Genomic DNA, 23,241 nt, shown 5'->3' on the forward strand with positions numbered 1-23,241 from the left:
CTCAGACGGTGGAGAGGGGCTTCCCCACCTAGACTCTTTCAGGCTATTGTTGGTTCCTTCAAGAGCTGATGGTGTAAGCTCCCTGGCTTCTCCTCCTCCTCACATAAATTCCTGGAGGAGGCCAGGTGAGGTGAATCATGTCTTCAGTTTGAAATCAATATCCTTCCTCATCCTCAGGCAGTCTTTCTGAGCCAAACAGTTGGAGACTGCAGCTCATATCAGCTACCCAGCAGCCATTGGATGCTGATGGTGATTCATCTGCAGTCTTCAAATTGCACCTGTGGGGCTCTCTGGCTTCCTTGATCTTATACCAAGGATATCCAATGTGATGCCCCCCTGATGTTGTTAGACTGCAGTTCCCATCAGCCTCAGCCAGCATAGACAACAGTCTGGGGTAGTGGGAGCCCTCAACTACTGTTACTTCCTGCATCACCTGGATATGCTAAGTTGCTTGAATTCGTTAACAGTCGTAAAGAGATCATAATTTAATGGTGGGACAAATGCTTTGCATGCAGAAGGTCTCAGATTCATTCCCTGGCGTCTTAGGAAAAAGGATGTCAGGTAATGGTAAAACCTTCGCCCGAGATCCTTGGGAGCTGCTGCTAGTCAGAGTAGACCAGGGTTTCCCAAACTTGGCTCTCCAGCTGTTTTTGGACTACAATTGGCACCATCCCTGATCACTGGGCCTGGTAGCTAGGGATGATGGGAGTTGTAGTCCAACAACAGTTGGAGACCCAAGTTTGAGAAACCCTGGAGTAGATAATACTCAGTTTGATGGACAATTAGATCTGAAGGCAACTTCCTATGCATCTGTGTCTTGTTTATCACTGGAGAAACCCAGGGGTGAACCTGTGATGTTCTACATGCAAAGCATTGTTACATCCTCCTTCCAGAAGCTGGATACTGTTGAAACAAATTTCTGGCCTTGATGGAACTTTGGCTTGATGCAGCAGAGTTCTTTGTACATTCCGAGGAATATACTGCACCGTGTTCCCCCTCAACATAAAGGACCATTGTTACCAAACAGAACTGGGACTGATTGCACTGTCACACATGTTGGTGACAAAACATTTGGCTGTTAAGAATGTAAGGAGAGATGAATGAGTTTAAAGGCCTATGCAGTCCTACATTCTGTTCTCATGGGAGCCAACCTGATGCGTATGGGAAACCCAAAAGCAGAAGGTGGGTGCAGCAGCACTCTTCTATTCAGTTCAGGGCAAGCTGCAAGAACACCTTTCTACCTTCTCCCTAGAAGCTTGCCGAGAGATAAAGAGATGCTGCCTCTTAGGGCCATCTAGGTAGAGTTTATAGCCATGTTTACCAATCTTTGAAGCAAGACAAAGGACAGCGCTGCAAGGAAACAAAACGGAGAGTAAGGGCAAAGTGGATTTATGGAGAAGGATCCTGGCAAGGTGTGGGGAACCATTTCAAGAGAAAGTGGCAGCATGAATGGAACTGCTGAGCCAAGAGTGGGAGCAGGAGATGACGGGAGCAGGGAAGGGGTGGGCTGGAGGGAACATATGGAGTGAGAAGATTGGGAGTAAATCAGAGAAGCGGGGGCCAGAGCAGTAAAAGAAGCGAAGGGCAAACAGCCTGGGCTGACGTGGTTCAAAGACAACAAAACAAGCCAAGGAAGACATTGCAGATGGCTCAAAGCAGGGAGTCATACACACACATGTAGTTTTCCCCAAGTGCAAATCCTCTGGGTGAAGTCCAAGGATGCCATTCTGCAGAGGCATCTGCTAACGTAAGAGAAAGAGAAGCAATTTCCATTCATTCTCCCTTCCCCTTTGAGCCCACTGCACCACCTCCCATGCTCCAAATCTAAATCTGGAACAGATTTCAGTGATTCTGAACCCAGCTTGGCTCCTGGAAAGAGATGTGGCAGGAGGAAGCTGTGATCTCGACCAGCTTCATCTGCGGCAACTCCAGCTTTTAAAAAATTTATTTAAAAAAGAAAATTTTGATCATGGCACAGTTACACAAGACCCGGTCACTTCAAGATTAAATTACTAACACATTCTACATGGAGTAATGAAGAGTGTTCAGTAGCTTCAGTTGGTGTACATATTATATGGAGCTGGAAGTCCATCAGATGGACTTTAAAATTCTGCAGGATTCACAACCTGTGGTTTGACTTGTACAGTAATCTCAAGCCTCTTCTGTGTTTCACATCACTTGAAGTATTAGCTATTTGCAACATCAGCCATTCCTCCTTCACCACTGGCTGGTTCAGCACTGTACCTGGTTCCACAGTAGGCTTCTCCTGTTTTTTCTCCCATGTGAGCCTAGATTTTAAGTTTAAGTACTGTAAAGGCAAATGATGTGATTACTCCTTTAAAGCTAAGCGAGTCTTGGCCTGGTCAGCTGCTTGGAAGCCTCATGTGAGCTCTGAGCTTCAGAGGGGCGTATAAGTGCAACAAAAAGAATGGATTTTGGCTTAGCACTAAAGCATTTAAACGTTGGTAAGCCACATGGATACATATGTGAATGTACACCACCCAACTGCTTTGGGTCCAGAATGACATTGTAGCAGTTGTTCAATAAGACAAGTTTGCATTTGTTTTATGAAATTGGCGCAAACATACCTAGATCTACTTGGAATTCTTTTTAAAACAAAAACAAAAAAAAACCCCAAACCTGTATATTTTCGGTGTTTAAAATAGGAATTAGTGGAAATTAACTCCTAGCACATCAGTTCTACCATCTGCCTATTAAAAGGACTAGGCTTTGCTTCCATGTTCCAGCACTCCAGCCCCTCTGACAAGAGAGATGCTATGCAAAGGTTTTAGGAACTTCAGGCTAGCACTGCTTGCATCTCAGATTCCACAGCAGAATGTTTTGAGAAGTGCCTGTGTCAAATGTTCTGTGTTTGCTATATCTGTTTAAATACCAAACACTGAATAAAGAGAATAAGTTATTCAGTGTTAATCAGGATTTATAATGCCATGTGCAAGCCACCCCTGTTCATACAAAGCTTGATTAGCACCTCTCAGGGACCTTATCCAAATTCCCAGACTGTAGCGTCTGCACATTTCCGTATAAATATCTGCTCAGTTCTACATATGCTAAACAGCATCCGTCCTTCTTTTTCAGCTCTCCCCTTTCCACCTCTCAATGTGACAGTAACTCAAATCACCAGCCACAATGCCAGTATCACTTGGCTGCCAGGATTTGATGGCCGTTCTCCACTTCATTCTTGTACAGTTCAGGTATGTGACACGTGCATAATACCTCCTTCACCAAAGCAAACAGTCAAACCCAGGAAATGTTTTGCTAGATAGCCCCTTGCTTTGCATGTCTGGGACCCTGGAGGCAGGGCTTTTCTACCCAGAAATTCTGTAAGCAACTGGCCTCAAAGGATGCAGTGCTTAATTTGTGACCAGAGCAGCATGGACCAAAATAAACTACTGTCTTGGAAAGACCCTGCATAGGAAGATAATCAAGTGTCATTGCAAAGTTCTAGTTTGCTGTGCAGTGATGATACGATGTGCATGCATAGAGCTCTCCCATGCCCAGAATGAACCTGGACCAATTTGAATCCCTCTCCCCTTGCGTGGAGGAGTGCTGTGTGATGGTACATGCACAGAGCCATTTCTCAGGCACGCTGATGAATCCCACTTGTAAGTTCTAGTAGCACATATTCCATGCGTTCATAGGCAAAATAAAATACATACTGTCCCATTTTATTTTTAATTTGGGGAACTGACCTATTGATGGTCAAGAGACTTCTGCTATTTTTAAAAGGACTGCATCCAATGACTAATAAAGTATATGTAATCTCTGCCTCTGGTGTTTTACAATTTTTTATATATGCTGTAAGCCACCCAGAGTGACTGGGGAAACCTAGCTAAATGGATGGGGTATAAATAATAAAATTGTTGTTGTTGTTCCCTATATTGATACTATACATATTTTACGTAGTCCTTCCCCAGTGTTCAGTGCTGGCATGAGACTAAGCCTGTGGTACCACGTGCCTCAGCTTTAGTGCCCAGAGAAGTCTTAACTTCTGATGTAACTTACAGCTCCTCCAGATAACGTATTTATTTAGTATTCATCCAGATTTTCTTGCATAAAGTTTATGTGAAACCTGTGGCTGATCTTTTTTGGGCATCTCTTGTGATAGGTTTGCAGGTATGCAGCAATGAGCATTCATTTTGATTTTACTGACCAGTGTTTGTACATCTTCCCATTAATCATTAGTTCATCCCACACGTTTCAGTGGATTTCTTCTTCATGTGAAAAGTGTGTTTGTTTGTTTGTTTGTTTGTTTGTTTGTTTGTTTGTTTGTTTGTTTGTTTGTTTTAGTGGATCTGTTGCACTTTTAAATTTCCAGTATGTGCTTGAATCCCTCCTGTCTGACATTCTGGAGGTGACTTTACATATTTTTGAGTTGGCAACATGCAGGCCTAAATGGCAGTTCATTGATTGGTACTTTATTGCGGGTCGCACAGCAGTTTGAAACAAATGCACACCTGCATATTCCCGCACTGCAGGGGCTTGAGCAAGATGATCCTCAGGATCCCTTCAAACTCTACAATTCTTTGATTCTGTGACTGAATTTCGGTGTGAGCTGAGTGGATTCTGTGCATTGTCCAGCAAGTAAGGTAGTTTTACGCTTGCTTGACAAGTGCTTGGCTGGCAACTTGCCCTATATTTGCAGTGCCACTGCAACCGCTGAACAATGGGTGTTGGGGAGATCACACAGTAAGTAAGGCTTAAACTGCAGACTGAACACGTGGTGAAGCAATTACGCAACCGCTTTAGTAAGGCCAGCTCCGTTTAACTCACGTTTTCTCTCATCATGTCAAGTTGGTCCATTTAATTGATCTTCCGAGTGAACCAATTCACGCTGTTCTCTGGTGTGCTGTTGTCACAGATGAGTCATAGGCACAGCTGTCAAGCAAGAACTACCAGCCAGAGCCAATAAAGATCACTCTTGCCCAGGCAGAGTCCCAGACTAGTTCTCTTTGCCCCATAGTCGGCACCTAGTGCGGAAGCAGAAACCAAGGAGTTTTGAAACTTTTTAAGTGAGCCCAGAGGAGTTCAGAAAGAAACTGTTTACCCAGCAAGGCTCCAGAGGAGATTGAGAGGCTTGCATCTTCACTGCAAATTCCTCCTTCTCCTTCTAAGATTAATCTACTGAATCATTGTTCACAGCTAAGTAGTCTTGCTTTTCCTGAATTGATCTTTGCACCCAAGGTGACACTTGGGCACCCGGGCACCTTTCATGCCAACTCTGAGATTCCCACTGTGTCTGCTGCAGCTTTTGCTCTTGGAGCCCAGGTGGCAGAGAGGGAGAATCAGTGACCAGAGCAGGACACAGATAGATTATTGGAAGCACAAGCAAGACGTTTGTTTGGGACTTGTTCGGTTCTCCCAGGTCCTAAGTTGCACTGGGGTTCTCTGCAGGGTCCAGTGGTGGGATCCTGACACCCTTCTTGCTGAGGAAAGCTTGGGGGCACAGAATCACCCAGATACCTGGAAACCCTTTATGGCCTAGGGGAATGATCCAACTCTTTTCTTCTTCTGCATATTGGGCACCCATGCACAGGACATCTCTGGATCCCAGGCTCTGGGCCCAGCTCATCATGACAGCAGTCCCAACAACATTCAGTTCATCCTTAAAAGACGTGAACGGTTAAAAACAGCACGATCTCCTTGGACTCTCCCCGCTTATTGCATCAGAGGGTGGGTTCCCTGCACTGCCACCATTGTCAGCGTTCTGACTTGGAAGGGAATTAACAAAAGCAAGCGGCTGAGGTGATCCAGCTTCCTTCTGCTTCGGCAGGGTTGCGGAAGGAGCCTGTGCATACTACTTTCATGAAATAAAAGAACCCATTGAGATGGCGATGATGACATGAGTCGTGACTCTCTGCACACAGCGGCTTTGCTCTTCTTTCTCGCACCATTTCTGCTGCTGCCGCTCTGCTAGAGAGGCTGTGCCTTGACAGATTAGAATGAATTTCCTCCTGTGCATTGGAATGCCACGCTTGCCCTGCCGAGTACAGCCTATTCTTCCTGGTTTGCACGTCCACCAGTCACTGTAGAATGCTAATCTGTCTGGCTTCTGAGTCCCTCCCACAACCTTCCTAATTCTCTTTTTCTTTTCTTTTATTTGCAACCGGTGAAGTGGGGGGGGGGGTGGAACAAAGCGAGAGCAGCTCAGATTTCAACCTCCTCAGGCAGCCTCATTTTCCTAAGCTTCCCAGGCTTTTCTGTCCCATGCTGGAAGGGAAAAAGAAAGAGGGATTTCGCTCTCCAGTCAGGAGACATGACAGCCACCCTCAGTTATAGGGCCTTGGGGAATGGCAAAATGTTGAGTACCTCTCAGCTCTGATTTTTATTTGCAGGCGCTCTTGTTCACTGACCCATATTTCTACCTGCCTCTAGCTGACAGAATGTTTGTCATTCTTGTAAGCAATGTTGTTGTTTCTTAAGCCAAAAAGTGGTACCCACACTTTTAACATCTGGGGGGGAAAGGTGCCTGTTCTTCATACCCTTGAGTACCTGAAGAAAAAAAGCATTGTTGGTAGTGCTGGATACAAGCAAACGTTCTGTATGTCATGCCCACACAGGAACACCACCACACTGTTTGTTGTTAACAGGTTTTATAGCTTCACAGACCCGCACTGTATGTTTGACCAAAGCTGGCAATGGGACAAAACAAATGTGACTGAACATCAGGAGCATGGTTAATGTAGTGCCCTCCAGATGTTCTTGGACTGGGCTTATGGGAGTTGTTATCTGAACTGGAGGGTGCCGTGCCAGCTACCCTTTTCATACATCATAGAAAACAATAATTCTATCATATCACTTTCAAACAATAATTTTTTTAAAATGATTAAGCTTCTCTTTACAATTCAGTGTGCAGGTGTGTCTGTTTTTTTTAAAAAAATAGGCATACAAAAGTGCTAAGTCAAATTAAAAGGAACCAAGATCCAAACCCCCCCCATTATCCTGTGTGGGAGAACACAGCTACAAATTGCATCTTATTAGATAAGCAGCAAAAGATAATAGTGTTAGATGGGAGGAGTATTTCCTTCTGCTAACTAAGCACACAAAGCCAAATGCAGATTCAGAGGGCTGTATCAGGGCGAACAATTAAGTTCCTCTAGAAATGCACATAACTGCAAGCCTTGAAGGATTTTGTTGAACACTTATTTATTTTTTGTTGAACTGTCACTTCAAAATGTAGCTCATTTATAGTCTTCCTTCTTATGTATCCTTGGTTTGTAAGACAGTTTTGTTGATAATGAGCAGTTCCCAGAGTCTATCATACCGTTGCTGGACAGATGGAGTTTATTGCTTTCCCATTTGTGCAGTTGATTGAAGTCTTGCTTCAATTAGAAGAGAGAGAAAAAGGTGGGGAGGCGGAAGGGACCAGTTTAATGCCAATTGCTGGGAGGCTCAGAAAGCCAATGTTCCAATGAGGCTCAGAAAGAGTATCTTTGGGCTCTTTGGAGGGCTGCAGTTGGTGATGATGATAGGTAAAGGTAAAGGGACCCCTAACCATTAGGTCCAGTCGTGAACAACTCTGGGGTTGCGGCGCTCATCTTGCTTTATTGGCCGAGGGAGCTGGCGTACAGCTTCCGGGTCATGTGGCCAACATGACTAAGATGCTTCTGGCAAACGAGAGCAGTGCACGGAAACGCCGTTTACCTTCCCGCCGGAACGGTACCTATTTATCTACTTGCACTTTGACGTGCTTTTGAACTGCTGGGTTGGCAGGAGCAGGGACCGAGCAAAGGGAGCTCACCCCATGGCGGGGATTCGAACCGCCGACCTTCTGATTGGCAAGTCCTAGGCTCTGTGGTTTAACCCACAGTGCCACCCGCATCCCTCTGGTGATGATGATAACCATCTTCAAAACTCTTGGGCCATAGGGAATGCCCTCTAAATGGGACAAAATGTTCCCACATGCCCAAGCAAGTGTCTCCTAGCCAAGACGTTATTCTAGAGTTTATGGTTTGCTTACAGCCTCCAGCATTTTGAAGAATTAGTCATTGCATATCAACGTTGTGAAGCCAAGATTATGTGAAATGTATTACTTGTTGGATGCAACTCTCCTAAAGATTTATGGCATAAAAAAAAATGAGTCACTTATGTTAAATCTATGAGAGTGTATTTGGCTTGTGTGTTCATATCTGCTTTATCTCCCTTCTGCAACAGGTGGCTGAGCTACAGGAAGATGAAGTTTCCACAGAAGTTGTCCCTGTCCCCTCCTTTTCCCAGGCTTTTCCAGGATTAAAGCACTCTACCAATTATAGTGCTCGGGTCCAGTGCACTAATGAACTGGGCAGCTCCCCTTTTACAGACTGGGTCTATTTTCAGACCATGGGATTAGGTAAGAACATGGTTTCATGGAAATAGTGAAGCATTTTTCCATTAAGCTATTCATTAAGCTATGCAGAAAACCATTGAACGACTTGACCGCATCTCCCATTGTAGCAACAAAATACAAGAACCATGTAATTCACATGGTTGATTCAAACAATTGGCCATCAACTTCATTTTTTTTTTTACCATTGTTGTGCCTTAGACTGTAGTTTACTCATGGCAAATCATGTGAGGGTGTTCCTAGTTTATGCAGGTATAAAGGTGATGCTGGAATTTCCCAGTATTCACAGCTTATTCCAGGAGAGAAAAAGAATCTTAGATGTTCCAGGACCTCAAGAGTCCCTTTGGTGAATTTGCAAGGGACCTAGGAAATGAAATAGCTTTTTGCCCTAAGGCTGTTCCATACCTCTCTGCCCCTGAGAGCTCTCTCTCTCTCTAACAACAGGATATATGTTGTGATTTTCTTTCCATTACAGCACCAAACAGTACTCCACAAAACGTACACATTATCCAAAGAGATTCTTGTCTGATTTTGGAATGGGAAACAGTGGCTCCAGAAATGCATAGGGACAATGCCCTGGGATACAGGTTGGAGTGGAGTCAAGATAACATCACTCAGGTAACAGACTGAGCAGCATAAACATTGCCTTGGTGGATCAGAGCATGGTCCAAATTCTGTTCTAACAGGAGCCAGCCAAACGTCCCTGGGATCTCACAAGCAGCTCATGATAATGAGGACCATCCGTTGTTGTTTGTCCTAGTCATTTGATATACTCAAGCTGTGTACACACTATAACTTAAATGCACATTTGAAACACACTCTTTCTATCAAAGAATTCTGGACACTGTAGTTTACCCCTCACAGAATTGCAATTCCCAGCAGCCCTTAACAAACTACAGTACCCAGAATTCTTTGCGGGAAAGAATGTGCTTTGAATAGGCTTTAAAGGCAGCACTTTTTTCAGCCGGAATGTGCCTGTGAGTACCAGTGCCATTATAAGAGAACAAAGAAGGTGTTCATGGTGAGTTATGGCACCTCTTTTTCTAGAAAAACAGCACAGTTTAAAGGTATAGTACATACATATCTTCAGATGCCTGAAAAGAGAAGTTTCATTCTGCTATGTTGGCTCATGGCAGTGATAGACTTATCCTCCACAAATGGGTCTAATCCTTTGAAGAAGCCATCAAAGCTAGTGGTTGTCACCACATCTTGTGGCAACGAATCCCACAAGTTCATTAATGCAAATTATGCAAAAGGACTTTCTTTGATCTGAGCCTACTGCCAATGTTTTCACACATGAGGCTTAAATGGATTTCTGCCTGTATCCCTCCATAATGAGAAAGGAATACCTATATCAGTTAGAATAGACTTTTGACTATGTTTTTTCATAGTATGCAACAGTTAACAATGGTTTCTTCACTTGTGTCAGAAACAGTAGAACACAATGCTTCTCTGTCTTGTCATGTGTAAAAATTGTGTTAGGCAGAGCAACTTGGATAGTAGATTCATCAGGAGGAAGCTGATAAAGGCTAATCATACATTCTGGATCAATAAAATTCATCATATTCTGTTTGTCACAGACTATTCCTTGTTCCAGATTTGCCAGGCAATATCTTGAGCTGTATCTCAAATTACAGTGGGACCTCGGGTTAAGTACTTAATTCGTTCTGGAGGTCCGTTCTTAACCTGAAATTGTTCTTAACCTGAAGCACCACTTTAGCTAATAGGGGCCTCCTGCTGCCACCGCGCCGCTGGAGCCCGATTTCTGTTCTCATCCTGAAGCAAAGTTCTTAACCTGAAGCACTATTTCTGGGTTTGCGAAGTCTGTAACCTGAAGTGTATGCAACCTGAAGCGTATGTAACCCGAGGTACCACTGTACCATCAATTATAAAAGTAAATTATAAAATTAATTCAGAGCGAGAAACTGTTTGAATTTAGTGCTAAGGGAAGGTTCTAGACCAGGGGTAGTCAACCTGGCATCCTCCAGGTATTGTTGGATTCCAGTTCCCAACATCCCTAACCATTGCCCATGCTAGCTGGGGCTGATGGGAGTTGTAGTCCAGCAACACTCTCTGGCATTCCCTCCCCTTAGATTTGACTGGCCCTGTTTCTGTTGTCTTTTCATGGCCTACTGAAGACCTTCCTCTTTCAACAAGTTGAGATCTTTCCCAGACTGCATCTGCGTTGGAATGGTTTTAAAGATGTTGTTATTGTCATTATCACTTCTTGTTTGCTGCTCTGGACTCCTTTGGGAAGAAGAGTGGAATATAGAAAAGTAATGAATAATAAATATCATTACAGCACCATATTAGCTGCCTGTGTTCTAGACTGACAGCTTGGAAATGAATCCTAAAAAGCCACGCGCAAGTCTTAGGAATGGGTTTGTGTCAAACTGGAAGGTGGTAACATATGTTATCCTCAGTCTGTTCTGGGTTTGATTTTGTGCAACATACTCATTAAGGAGTGGAGAATTTCCTCCCCACCCCCCACCCCTCTTCTAATGCGGCTGTCACAGAGTTTGTAGGCACTACAATATGACAAAGAAAAAAAAGAGAGAGCGATTACAATCCCACATCTCTTCAAGTATTTATTGTACCTCTGCAGCTAAGCTTGCATTGATTATTAGGAATTTTAATAAAAGTAAAATAAAAAAAGCAATGCAGGCACAATATATTAGTACCGTATTTTTCGCCCTATAGGACGCACTTTTTCCCCTCCAAAAATGAAGGGGAAATCAGGGTGCGTCCTATGGGGCGAATGCAGGCTTTCGCTGAAGCCTGGAGAGCGAGAGGGGTCGGTGCGCACCGACCCCTCTCGCACTCCAGGCTTCAGGAAGCTCTGCGCAACCCTCGGGAGACCGGCTCCGAGGGTTGCGCAGAGCTGCCTGCAATCCCCGGCTCAGCACAGCTCTGCCCGGCCATCGGGAGCGGGGCGCTAAGTCCCACCCCGCTCCGGATGGCGGCGCAGAGCTGCCTGCAGTCCTGGGATCAGCGCAGCTCTGTGTGGCCACCGGGAGCCGGGGGCGAAGCCCCGCCCCGCTCCCGATGGCGGCGCAGAGCTGCCTGCCGTCCCGGGATCAGCGCAGCTCTGCGCGGCCACCGGGAGCCGGGGGCGAAGCCCCGCTCCGGATGGCGGCGCAGAGCTGCCTGCCGTCCGGGGACTGCAGGCAGATCTGCGCCGCCATCTGCAGTCCCGGGACTGCAGGCAGCTCTGCGTGGCCACCGGGAGCGGGGAGCGAAGTCCCACCCCGCTCCGGATGGCGGCGCAGAGCTGCCTGTAGTCCCGGGATCAGCGCAGCTCTGCGCGGCCATCGCCAGCCCCACAAGCTCAGGGGACAGCGGGGAGGCAGAGCGTGCCTTCCCACTGTTCCCCGACCTGGTTCTTCCAGCCCCGCACCTGGGGGGGAAATAATTTTTTCCCCTTTATTCCCCCCCCCAAAAAAAACCTAGGTGCGTCCTATGGGCCGGAGCGTCCTATGGGGCGCAAAATACGGTATACAGTGGTACCTCGGGTTACATACGCTTCAGGTTACATACGCTTCAGGTTACAGACTCTGGTAACCTAGAAATAGTGCTTCAGGTTAAGAACTTTGCTTCAGGATGAGAACAGAAATCGTGCTCCGGCGGCGTGGCAGCAGCAGGAGGCCCCATTAGCTAAAGTGGTGCTTCAGGTTAAGAACAGTTTCAGGTTAATTACGGACCTCCGGAACGAATTAAGTACTTAACCAGAGGTACCACTGTAATCGGTTTCGGGAAATCTCAGGGTTCAGAAAATTTTGGAGTTGCCTAAAAGTATACCTGCATTCAGGGAGCCTTACAGCTTCCTTGTGTGGTATTATAAGCAAGTGCCAAATGAGTGCTGATCACCAATGGGTTTTTGTTTGCTTGCTTGCTTCAGGGGGAAATGATCGTACAGGAGACGAGAGCCAACCTCACTATGTGGAATCCCTTAAGAGATCTTACCATCAGGGTGTGTGTACTCAACTCAGCAGGCTGCGGGCCTTGGAGTGAACCCTTGCTGCTTACAGCTGAAGATTTAATAGGTGAGTTGCATGTGCTGTAAGCTTCTTCTTTTATAACTGCATCTTCTCCTTGAGGAAAATGTTACGTCACTGTTAGTACTGTGCTTGCAATGAGCTGCTGGTTGCCACCGTGTTTTTCTATCTCTGCTCTTCCCAGCACTTACAACTGCATGTGTTGCATTTTTTAATGGAATGAGACTGAAGCGGAAAAACGTGGAGCAATCTAGCAAAAGCAAAGTGAAACAAAGTCAGCTGCAACTGAGTTGAAAAAATCTGTGCATGTGCGTTGAAAAATCTAGTTCTCAGAATCCTTACAGGTTCCTCTACACCTGGGTTTTGTGTTAATTCCTATACACTGAAGGTTCTGTTTGTGGATTGTGGGGGCTTTGATTGTGAACAATAAAGTGTGTATATATGGATGGATGTACATTCCCAGTGCTTTTTTTTCTTAAAAAATGTTTAGGGGTACTCTCATTTTGACTCAAGAAAATCACCATTTTATAGTTCAAATCTGGAAAAATAAATACAGTAAATGGGCAAAAATACGACGATTCACACAATGTTTAGGGGTATGCGTACCCCTGCGTACCCCCAGAAAAAAAGCACTGTACATTCCTATACAGAAGTGCTTTGTGTGTAATAATTCCATAAGGTGTGAAGCAGGCCAAAGCTCTTTGAAAACATAGGAAATGGGTCTTATACCAGTCCATTTAGCTCAGTGTTGTTGACACTGATTGTCAACGGCTCTTAAAAGGTTTCTGAAAGGATTATCTCCCAGCCCTGCCTGGAGATTGTGGGAGTGAACCTGGAGTCTTGTGCAAGCAAAGTGTGTTCCCTACCACCGGGCACTCCAAATCTGCAACTCTTAATCCTGTGCATGACGTTTTCTGATCCCCTACTTATCTGTGCACTGTGCATGGATGGCACATTCAGCAGTGAGGAAGGAGCTTGGGAAATCTTGTACCACATTGCACTCCCCCCCCCCCAGGGTTCACTGTGCTGCTTCCTCCCCCACCCGTACCCAAAATTGCTGTTCCTTTTTTCCTCACAGATATTTAAATACATAGACACCCCTCAGGGTTTTTTTTTTAGTCTTAAAACCACCCTTTCTTCCTTTGCTAATTATGGCTCTTCTTCATAGCAGAGAGCAAAACAATACAAATAAACATCTTCCACAGGATCGAAAATGTGACTGATGTCAAAACAGGGCTGAGAGATTGTAGGTGAAGGCAACAAAGTTAGGCGCTCTCAAGTCCAATTATTTCAGTGGACTTAAAACACATTCTCTCTCCCTCTCCCTCAGCCTGAGGCTTGTTTGTGTCCCAACCACAGCCACACCTAACACAGTATGTTGCTGAGCTTATAAACGCTTAAAAATAAAGCTTCATTACGGAAATGCTGACACACCAAAACTATAGATCTGTAAAAATAATGAAACTTTGTTCTACGCTTGAGCCTGGTGGAAAATAAAAATTGCTTACTTTCTAGAATTATCTAGCTGGTACTGAATAGGCATTTCCAGTTCCCACTGCGTGTGAAATATCTGGGGCAGCTTGTTAGCATACGGGTGGGGAAGCTTATAAAAAGATTTAATGGTGCTGTTTGAGGAAACCAAGCACATTCTTATTTGAAGCACCCTCAGCCTGCACCCTCAGTCTTGCACCCTGTTCCTTCAAGGCTGTGGGAAGAGTCTGGAAGGCTCTTTCTGTTGCTCTCATCAGTGTCAGCAACAGAAAACAACTGGGTGTATGTGTGGCACAGGAGGGGCAAGGTATATTTTTAGGTGGGTGAGTTGTGTCCCACATGTTAAGATCTCTGAAAGAAAAATAACAGTATATTTTAAATGGCGGAGTCTAGCAATGGGGAGGCAAATGGGGGCAGCTCCCTGTTCGTGGGGCACTTTTCTCCCCTGCCCCCCTTCTAGTGCCACCTGTGGCTATCACTACTACTGGCACTGTACTATTGTGTCATTTACTTCATGCCAATCATGTTCTTAATGCATCAGAAGGTCCTTTTTCTGAATGGCGATGTGCCCAGTCTGTTTGAAGGCACTGCATTTGGCTGCCTTTGTCCCGTCCCAGTTGAAGGAGTGTGCTGTGATTTCCACAGGAACACTGGAGACATTTTAACTTTGGAAGAAGAAGAATAAATAGGGAGCTTTCATGCCTGCCCCCTAGCAATAGCCACCAAGAACATGGGGTAGAGATGTGGGTTCTCACAGTGCAACAGCCCAATCCACATGGGACTACGTCCAAAGGTGATGACATGCGCCTGGCCCTCAGGTGCTTCTGCAAGTGATGCTAAGTGCAAGTTTTTGTATCTAATTCAGACTTTAAACCAACACACAAAACTTGTGGGTTTAAAGTGGCATGTAACATGTGAAGTAAACATTTTTAATGTAGGATGATGCAGTCTGGAAATGGAGAGCTTTTTTGGGTTAAGTTCAATATTCAGCTAGTGGACATTTTCCTGTTGTTCTTTTTAGCAAGCATGGTTCTAGGGTAAGGGCTAGAGACTTCCTGCCTCCATATAGAGCAGACTAGAGAATGAAGACCATTTGTTCCTGGTGCCAGCACCACAGGTGCATTCCTGATGGCAAACCTCCCACTTTTGCCAAAACGAAACAAAAAAATCAGAAATACTGATTTCTCCTCCTGGTGTTGTGGGTGTGTACCTTTTACACTAAGCACAGTAATGATGTTGCTTGTCTGCTTCTTCGTTGCTGAGATAGAATTCCACCTTACTCCAGCATTTCCTGGTGAAAAATGCTGCCCATCTGTACTAGCCCCACAATTTAAATTTTTAAAATAAAAACCACTGTCTGTATTTTAAGTGCAATTTTATTATGCGTTCTTCGTTTGTGTGTGCAAGTGTGCTCAATCTCTCTCAATTGCCATCTGTTGGTTGCACAGTCTTAAATGTGCTTGGGATCTATTACAGCATATTTTGCAAGGTTTAGGGGCGGGGAAAGAAGGGGGCTGACCAAAGACCACCCAGCAGTAATATACCACCCGCTCCTAGCTTTTCTAGAGTGATTCTGGAGGTGAAAGTTGCTGGAATTTAAAGGGCACAAAATCAGATGTGTAAGTGCAAAAGGAATAGATTGCAACAAATTAAGGGAGAATAGAGCGCAACCCAAATGTTCTGGTATCAACATGAAGGTGTACAAAATAGAAAGGTGAATAGAAGCATCTCTTATGAGAAAAGCATGGGGTGGAGAAGAGTGAGGCTGAATATAGCTAGGAACATGATTAAGGATATGGACATCTGAGTGGAATGGTGTCGGGTATCCATGCATCTGAGGAGGCTAAATGGATTTTCCTGTCTACAGATACAGTTTTAGCAAGATTGTGTATTAGCCAATAAAAATGGACTGGCAGAGAACAAGCATTGCTCAGTTTTTCCTCATCATCACATGTCTTGGGCTTTTATAGCTTTAGTCTAAATTGGGATGCTTACAAATTGGCAGATTTCATAATCTAATTTCCCCCACTTTCTTTATGCTGATATTCAGAAGGCCTCTGCACAGCCTTAGGGTAAGAGAATGGGAGGGGGGACGAATAAGTTATATCACAGCACTCCAAAATATCTGCATAATACTGTGTGCCACAATGGAAAAACACTCCATACACAAAAGATGAGTGGGGAAGTTTCCCTCTCTTTTGCTGATACAACACATTTTAACAGGAAATTTCCTATGCCCTGGGCAGCTCGTATGCAGATTATTCCTGCTACAAGTTCCTTGTTCTGCTAAGATTTCCTTGTTCTCTTCAATAGCTAAAGGCCAATCCTAAAAGGCTGCTGCAATTGCATCTGGGACTGAAAGCAAGTTCAGTAGTTCACAGACCACAGTAGATGCTTCCAAAAACACTGTGCAATCCCTGCACCCTCCATCTCCATTTACCCATGTAAATTCTGTCATACTTGCTTTTATATTTTGCCAGAATCTGCTCAAAGCAGCTGGCGCAACCCAGTCAGATGGGCAGCATATAAATAATAAAATTATTATTATTATTATTATTATTTCCTCTGCTAGCATAAAGGATTTTGTAGCAACCTTATCCTGGCCCTTATTCCTCCTCCCTCTTCATCAGATTCCTGTTGAGGCTTTGGGCAACGAGTTTCAGCTCTTAGTTATTTTTATTTATTTCCTAAGTGTATATCCTGCCCTTCCTCATAAAGGAGCCCATTGATCTTCAGAATATGCTCACCAAGCCTGGAATTTGTAGTTAGGTTTTGAAGATGCTTGGTGGCTGCCACTCAAATGCTGGGATGTCCTGTCACAACAAGGTACACTCTATTGCTGTAACATCTTTTTCAGGTTCTTTGGAACATGACAGATGTGTCTGCTTCCACTTAAATGGTGGAACATGCCCATTTTAAGATGGATTACTTTGAGTTGCAATTTTCTAAATGTGATTTCCTACTGCCTCACTGAGGATTTCTCTTGTACACAGGAGGACAGAGACAACCTCCCTATGGCACATCCTGGGTTCCTGTAGTATTAGGCATTCTTACTGCACTCGTCACAGCAGTTGCCTTGGCACTCATCCTGCTGCGGAAAAGAAGAAAAGAAACTCGCTTTGGGCAAGTTCTTGTCATCATCATCTCTTAATCTGGATGCATTAATGCAACCATATTGCATCACAGGGTTGCCAATAACTATGTAGCAACCCAGGTCGGATTGAGGAAAACCTCTCCTATTTACAAAGTGGAGCTGGCTTTTAGAGCAGGAAAACTGAACAGGGCAAGAAGGAAGTGCCGTGGCCTGTGGCAGCGGCTAACACAAGGATAGGGAGCCTTCAGTCCTCCCCATGTTGTTGGTCTCCAAATCCCATCAGTCCCAGCCAGCATGGCCAGTTGTCAAAGATGATGGGCACTGCAGTCTAGCAACATCTGGAGGGACATGGCTACCCATCATTTGCCTAATAATGCATCATGGCTGGCCAATATAGCTTGCTCTGCTGTGGTCACGCTACAGTTTGCTGTTAGAGACAGTAGAGGGAGGAGGAATAAGGGGAAGAGAGGGAGCTATCTTGGCAACGAGCAGCATTGTGGGTGCTTCAGTAGTCCCAGTGTTCCTTGCTGTAGCTCAGAGGTAGAACACCACGCAAAGGAATACAGAGAGATAAAGAAACACAGCTCACAGAACTCTGTATGCAATTATAACTCAGTGTTAGAACATCTGTTTTGCATGCAAGCTCAATCTCCAGCATCTCCAGGCCTGGCTGGGAATGCTCCAGTCCAGGCTTCCTCAATCTCGGCCCTCCAGATGTTTTGAGACTACAATTCCCATCATCCCTGACCACTGGTCCTACTAGCTAGGGATCATGGGAGTTGTAGGCCAATAACATATGGAGGGGCGGAGGCTGAGGAAGCCTGCTCCAGTCTGAAACCATGAAGAGGTGCTGTCAGTCAGTCATTGTAGACAATCCTGAGTACAGTGTACCAATGGCCTGGTATTCAGTATAAAGCAGCTTCCTTTATTGCTGGGGTGGATACTGTTCCCGTGCTCCTCTTCATTCCTGAAGCCTTTGGAAAACCTGAGGCTGGAAAGGCCTCCCCAAGGAGCTCACACCTTTTGCACAGCATCACTGAGATGAAATGGTTGGAAATTCAGAGAGTTTCTAAGCTGTTGTATATGTATGTGGAACAACAATGCACCTTCATAGCACTCCAGTGATAGTTCGGTAATGAGATTTTCATTTTGCTTCTTTTTGCTTCTTTTAGTCATGCCTTTGGCAGTGTGGTGGGAGGGGATCCAGTCGTCCATTTCAGAGCGGTGAGATCGTTCAACAGAGAAGGCCCAGAGCTTATTGAGGCAACATGTAGGTAAAATGTTCTGAGTGATTCTTTACTACAGATCCCATTGATCCGATGCGTTTCCAAGGCTCTCAGGGCAAACTGCTATTTTCTCCCTTGCTACTCCATGCAAAATTTTCTCATTATTTCTGTCAGACACTAAACATTCCTCATGCAGGCACTAAGAAAGGAACACAGTGATCTCACTGACAGACTTTAACAAAAGACTCATCTTGCCTCGGATGTAACTTTGAAATCCACCAAGATACTATAGTCAAAATCCCCTATCTAACTCTGCAATTTGTATATTGACTTCAGCAGGCAAATCATACATTGCTGGATTGAGATGGAGGCAAGGGAATATTTTCCTTCCCTAGCCTAATCCTAATTATGGTTTAGAAACAGAATGACAATCCTTTGCATATTAACTAGGGAGTAAGCCCTATTGACCAAAATGGGCCTTACTTCCAAGTAAGTGTGGTTAGGATTGGGTTTCGTGTCTCATTGATTTCAGTGCTGCTAACCTCCAAATAAACACACATATAATGGTGGCCTTAGATTTCATAAATCGTTTAAGTTATCAAGATGTACTGTACTGCAATTATAAGAAGCCTCGTCTCTCATAGGTTTCCCAACATCCAAGATAAATGGGGGCAACTCTGCTTTGATTACCATGGTCTGTTGCATATAGGGCTTCAAGAACCATCAACTTTTCAGTTTTGGTAGCCATGTTGTGAAATACCTTATATGAGTAAGCTTCCTAGGTCTTCTTTTGCCACTTTTTGGAGACTGATTAATATTTCTTATTCGTACAGGCATTTAATTAATGTTACTTGTGTTTATCTTGGTTTGGTTTCTGCTGATATAGCATTTAAAGTGTATTAACTGGTTTTATTTTTTGTTAGCCACTTAGACATCCCTTAGACATGACCTAGATATGGAATTTAAACTTGAAGTGAACAAAATAGCCTTTATAATATACCTCAAGTGGAAGTTCAGATAGTCCACAACTTCAAAGATCTAATGGTTTCCGAACAGCTGTGATTTATCATCCGCAGTTTGCTTCTCAATTGGCCGTCTGTCAAACGGACTGGTGCAAGTCTGATTCGTTTTTGCTGCTTAAACTGTTCTTATTTCCTGTTAGCTGTCTAAGAGAAATTCTCTGAAACTATAGCAATGGGCGGTGGTGCAAAGCAAGGAAATAATTCTGGAAGTTTGAAGCCTCTCATATTTCATAAGACTGGAAAAGGGAATTGCTGTCGCAGCAATTGTGAACATACAAATAGCACAGGGGGGGGGGACCAGATGTTAACTGGACTTCAGCTTTCATTATTACTGACCTGTAGTCATGTTGGCTGAGGCTGGTGGGAATTTGAGTCCAACAACATATGGAGGACCACAGGTTCCCCATCCCAGTACCAGAGAGGAACATCCTCTCTGAGTAGAAAGGCTGAGCATCTTTCAAAGTCGGTGTCTTACTCAACACCATCTGTGGGTACGATGAAACCTCGTGATTCTAGGGAATAGCAACAGTTAGGTTTACTGAGATTGTGTGCTTACATGCCCCTTTTTCTATCTCTCTTGTTTCTCCAGTGGACAGTATAGGTATCAGTGATGACTTGAAGACCAAACTGAAAGATGTCCTGATCCAGGAGCAACAGTTTACTCTAGGAAGAATGCTAGGCAAAGGTGAGTGTGAACCAGAGCCTGGACCAGGGTTGGGGAACTCGTGGCCATCCATATATTGTTGTACTCCCAACTTTCATCAGTCCTAGCAGGCTTGACCAATGGGCCTTGGATGATGGAGGGTGTAGTCCAACAACCTCTGGAGGACCACATTTTCTGCACCCTTGCATTATTGGGATTAATCCCAATGTGGCTAGAAGCTGTCTTTTATCTGGGTCTTAACAATAATTCTGTATATCCTTTAGTCTGCCCAATAAAAGCAGTGTAGAGCTATGGTTGGCAGTTTGAGGTACCCTGGGAACTTGAGAAGTCAAATAAGGGAAGAGATTCCGCAAAGGAAAAGGTAGAGAGTACTTTGTAAAATATATGAAAAAGAAGGAGATGAACGGGAGAGAGCAGAAAGGTTGTTAGGGGGAAAGGGGAAAGCAATAAGAGCCAGGCTAAAGTTGAAGAAAGGTTTAAAGGAGATGACTGCTCTAGCTTACTGCTTGTCCACCATGTCCTTGTCCACCATTCGGTATTTCACTGCCTGGTAAAGAAGAGAAGAAGAAGAGTTTGCATTTGATATCCCGCTTTATCACTACCCGAAGGAGTCTCAAAGCGGCTAACATTCTCCTTTCCCTTCCTCCCCCACAACAAACACTCTGTGAGGTGAGTGGGGCTGAGAGACTTCAGAGAAGTGTGACTAGCCCAAGGTCACCCAGCAGCTGCATGTGAAGGAGCGGAGACGCGAACCCGGTTCACCAGATTACGAGACTACCGCTCTTAACCACTACACCACACTGGCTCTCCAGTGAAGAACCAGAGGCACAATGCAGCCAAAACTGAGCTCTTCTAACTTCCATTGATTTTGGCTGACTTTGGTTGAATTATGCCCTAAGTTCCTGCTGGCTCTTAATTGTCTATATTTCCAGGAGAGAGAGAGAGAGAGAGAGAGAGAGAGAGAGAGAGAGAGAGAGAGAGAGAGAGAAAACGAAAGAAAGAAAGAAAGAAAGAAAGAAAGAAAGAAAGAAAGAAAGAAAGAAAGAAAGAAAGAGTAGATTTGAATTTCAGTGTGATATTGCCCACTTACCTCTTTGAAAATCATTCCAGCAGGTGTTTCATTGGTAAAGACCCTCTACCTAACCACTCCATCCTTAATGGCCCCTTGGATTAAAAATCAGTTGCACTATGCTTAATGTTACCTTGTTCTCTTCTTGTGATCCTTATTAGGGGAATTTGGGTCTGTAAGAGAGGGTCAGTTGAAGCTGCCTGATGGCTCTCTCCAGAAGGTTGCGGTGAAAATGCTCAAAGGTGAGTAATATGTAGGGTCCCTGAAATGTTCCCAGTGCCTCATTGTCACTACACATCTTACTATGCCTGTGATCCTTGGAAGGGTCCATAGTTTAGTGGTAGAGCATGTGTTTTGCATACAAAAGGTGCCAGATTCAATTTTTATCTTATTTTAATATTTATCAAATTCATATACCTCCCTTCATCCAAGGATCACAGAGTAGATTACAATATTAAACCGCAGAAATACATACCAAAATAACAAACAAAACAATAACAATAACCCAATCCACAGCATCTCCAGGTAAAATGCTGCCTGCCCCCAAGAATCCTAGAAACTGTGGTTCATTTAGGGTCTCCTAACAATTCTCCATTCCCTTAACGAACTACATTTCCTATTCTTTGCAGGATTCTTTGCAGGTACCGTGTAAGTCATGACTCTTAAAGTGGAATACGAATGTTTTAAATGTATCTTGTGGATGTGGCTACAGGTTTTTTTAAAAATGGTATTCTATATAAATATTTTAGACAGTCTTGTAAACCCAGTTAGAGCTCTTTTGTCCTACTACATTATATGAATCTTGTTAAATATATATAATGTATCTGTATGCTTCTCAGTGGAAACGTTTAATGAAGGGTAACCAATGCTTCTAGGAGCTCTAACTTTTCTGCTTGTTTCCTTGGAAGTTACGCCCACCTAGTTCAAAAGGAAACCTCAGCATTCTTTTCTTTTATTGTAGCGGATATCTTCACCTCCAATGACATTGAGGAATTCCTGAGGGAAGCTGCCTGCATGAAAGAGTTTGACCATCCGCACGTTACTAAACTGATTGGTGAGCTCTTTTGCATCTCGTATTTAGCACCCAAAGCGTATTTCACAGCTCCTGTGCACAACAGCTCCTGACAATGCCATCCTGGCCACTTACCAGCAGCAAGGGCAGCGGGGCATGGGCACACTGCCCTTGCACCATCCCAGTTAGCAACAGTCATGCAAGTGGCGGAAGAGTGGCTCTGTGGCACCACCCCACCATGTTAGCCATTCCTAGCAGTGCTAAACTGGGAGACAGCAGCAGTAACGTCATGTACTGCCCTGTTTTGATACAGTATAAATTCTCTGAGAACTTACATGCTCTCACATTCCAAATGCTCGTAACAGTACAGTGGTACCTTGGGTTAAGTACTTACTTCACTCCGGAGGTCTGTTCTTAACCTGAAACTGTTCTTAACCTGAAGCACCACTTTAGCTAATGGGGCCTCCTGCTGCCGCCGCACCGCTGAAGCACAATTTCTGTTCTCATCCTGAAGCAAAGTTCTTAACCTGAGGTACTATTTCTGGGTTAGCGGAGTCTGTAACCTGAAGCGTATGTAACCTGAAGCGTATGTAACCCGAGGTACCACTGTACACTGCTTCTCTTCTCTGACACTCATTTCGCCAACAAATAAACATTATATATCAGACAATTACATTTACTGCTCTGCAGACAGAGATGCATTAGGTGAGCAGGTTAAGAAATGGGACCTCGGAGCACACACTATCCTGTTGCGTTAAATGGGAAGTTCCTGGGTTCAAGGGAAGGAAGAAAAAGTCCATTTTTGGATTTATACTATATGGCACTGTGAAGTGCAGAGCTTTTTCTGACAACAACTTAGAGGAGAATGGTTAACATCTGGAAACACTTTAATGCTTACACATTCTTGTGTAGTAAATAAAAATAGATATCACTGAACGCAGGGGCTGGATCAGACCAAAGGTTTAGACATTCAGCCCTCCAGAAAAAATAGCAATGCATTTTTATCAGATTATGAACAAAGGAGTACAATCCGGTGCCCTCCAGATGTTTTGGACTGAAACTTGCACCAGCCCCACTTAGTAGGGCAATGGTCAGGGACATTAGAAGCTGTTGTCCAAAACATCTGGAAGACAATAGGTTTGGGCAGGTGATCAGGGATGACTATACTTGCTAGTTGCTCTTTTCTTCTCTCATATCAGGAGTCAGCTTGCGCAATCGGCCTAAAGGCCGGCTTCCAATCCCAATGGTTATCCTGCCGTTCATGAAGCATGGAGACCTTCACTCTTTTCTACTGATGTCCCGGATTGGAGAAAACCCTTTTGTAAGA

General features: G+C 44.4%; 1 protein-coding gene across 2 annotated transcripts in view; it reads left to right on the forward strand.

The window, feature by feature from the left end:
• TYRO3 (TYRO3 protein tyrosine kinase) overlaps positions 1-23,241 on the forward strand; it is a 66,637-nt gene that overhangs the window by 31,303 nt on the left and 12,093 nt on the right. For both annotated transcript variants that reach the window (XM_081208179.1, XM_081208178.1), the window contains exons 6-15: positions 3,097-3,212; positions 8,173-8,347; positions 8,817-8,959; positions 12,240-12,384; positions 16,821-16,950; positions 18,094-18,191; positions 19,759-19,854; positions 21,064-21,144; positions 21,864-21,956; positions 23,114-23,235. In XM_081208179.1, the coding sequence (XP_081064305.1) occupies positions 3,097-3,212; positions 8,173-8,347; positions 8,817-8,959; positions 12,240-12,384; positions 16,821-16,950; positions 18,094-18,191; positions 19,759-19,854; positions 21,064-21,144; positions 21,864-21,956; positions 23,114-23,235 (1,199 nt within the window). The remainder of the gene's footprint in view (positions 1-3,096; positions 3,213-8,172; positions 8,348-8,816; positions 8,960-12,239; positions 12,385-16,820; positions 16,951-18,093; positions 18,192-19,758; positions 19,855-21,063; positions 21,145-21,863; positions 21,957-23,113; positions 23,236-23,241) is intronic.

The sequence above is a fragment of the Podarcis bocagei genome (assembly GCF_964188305.1).
Source record: "Podarcis bocagei genome assembly, chromosome: 1".
In the NCBI taxonomy this organism is placed as follows: Eukaryota; Metazoa; Chordata; class Lepidosauria; order Squamata; family Lacertidae; genus Podarcis; species Podarcis bocagei.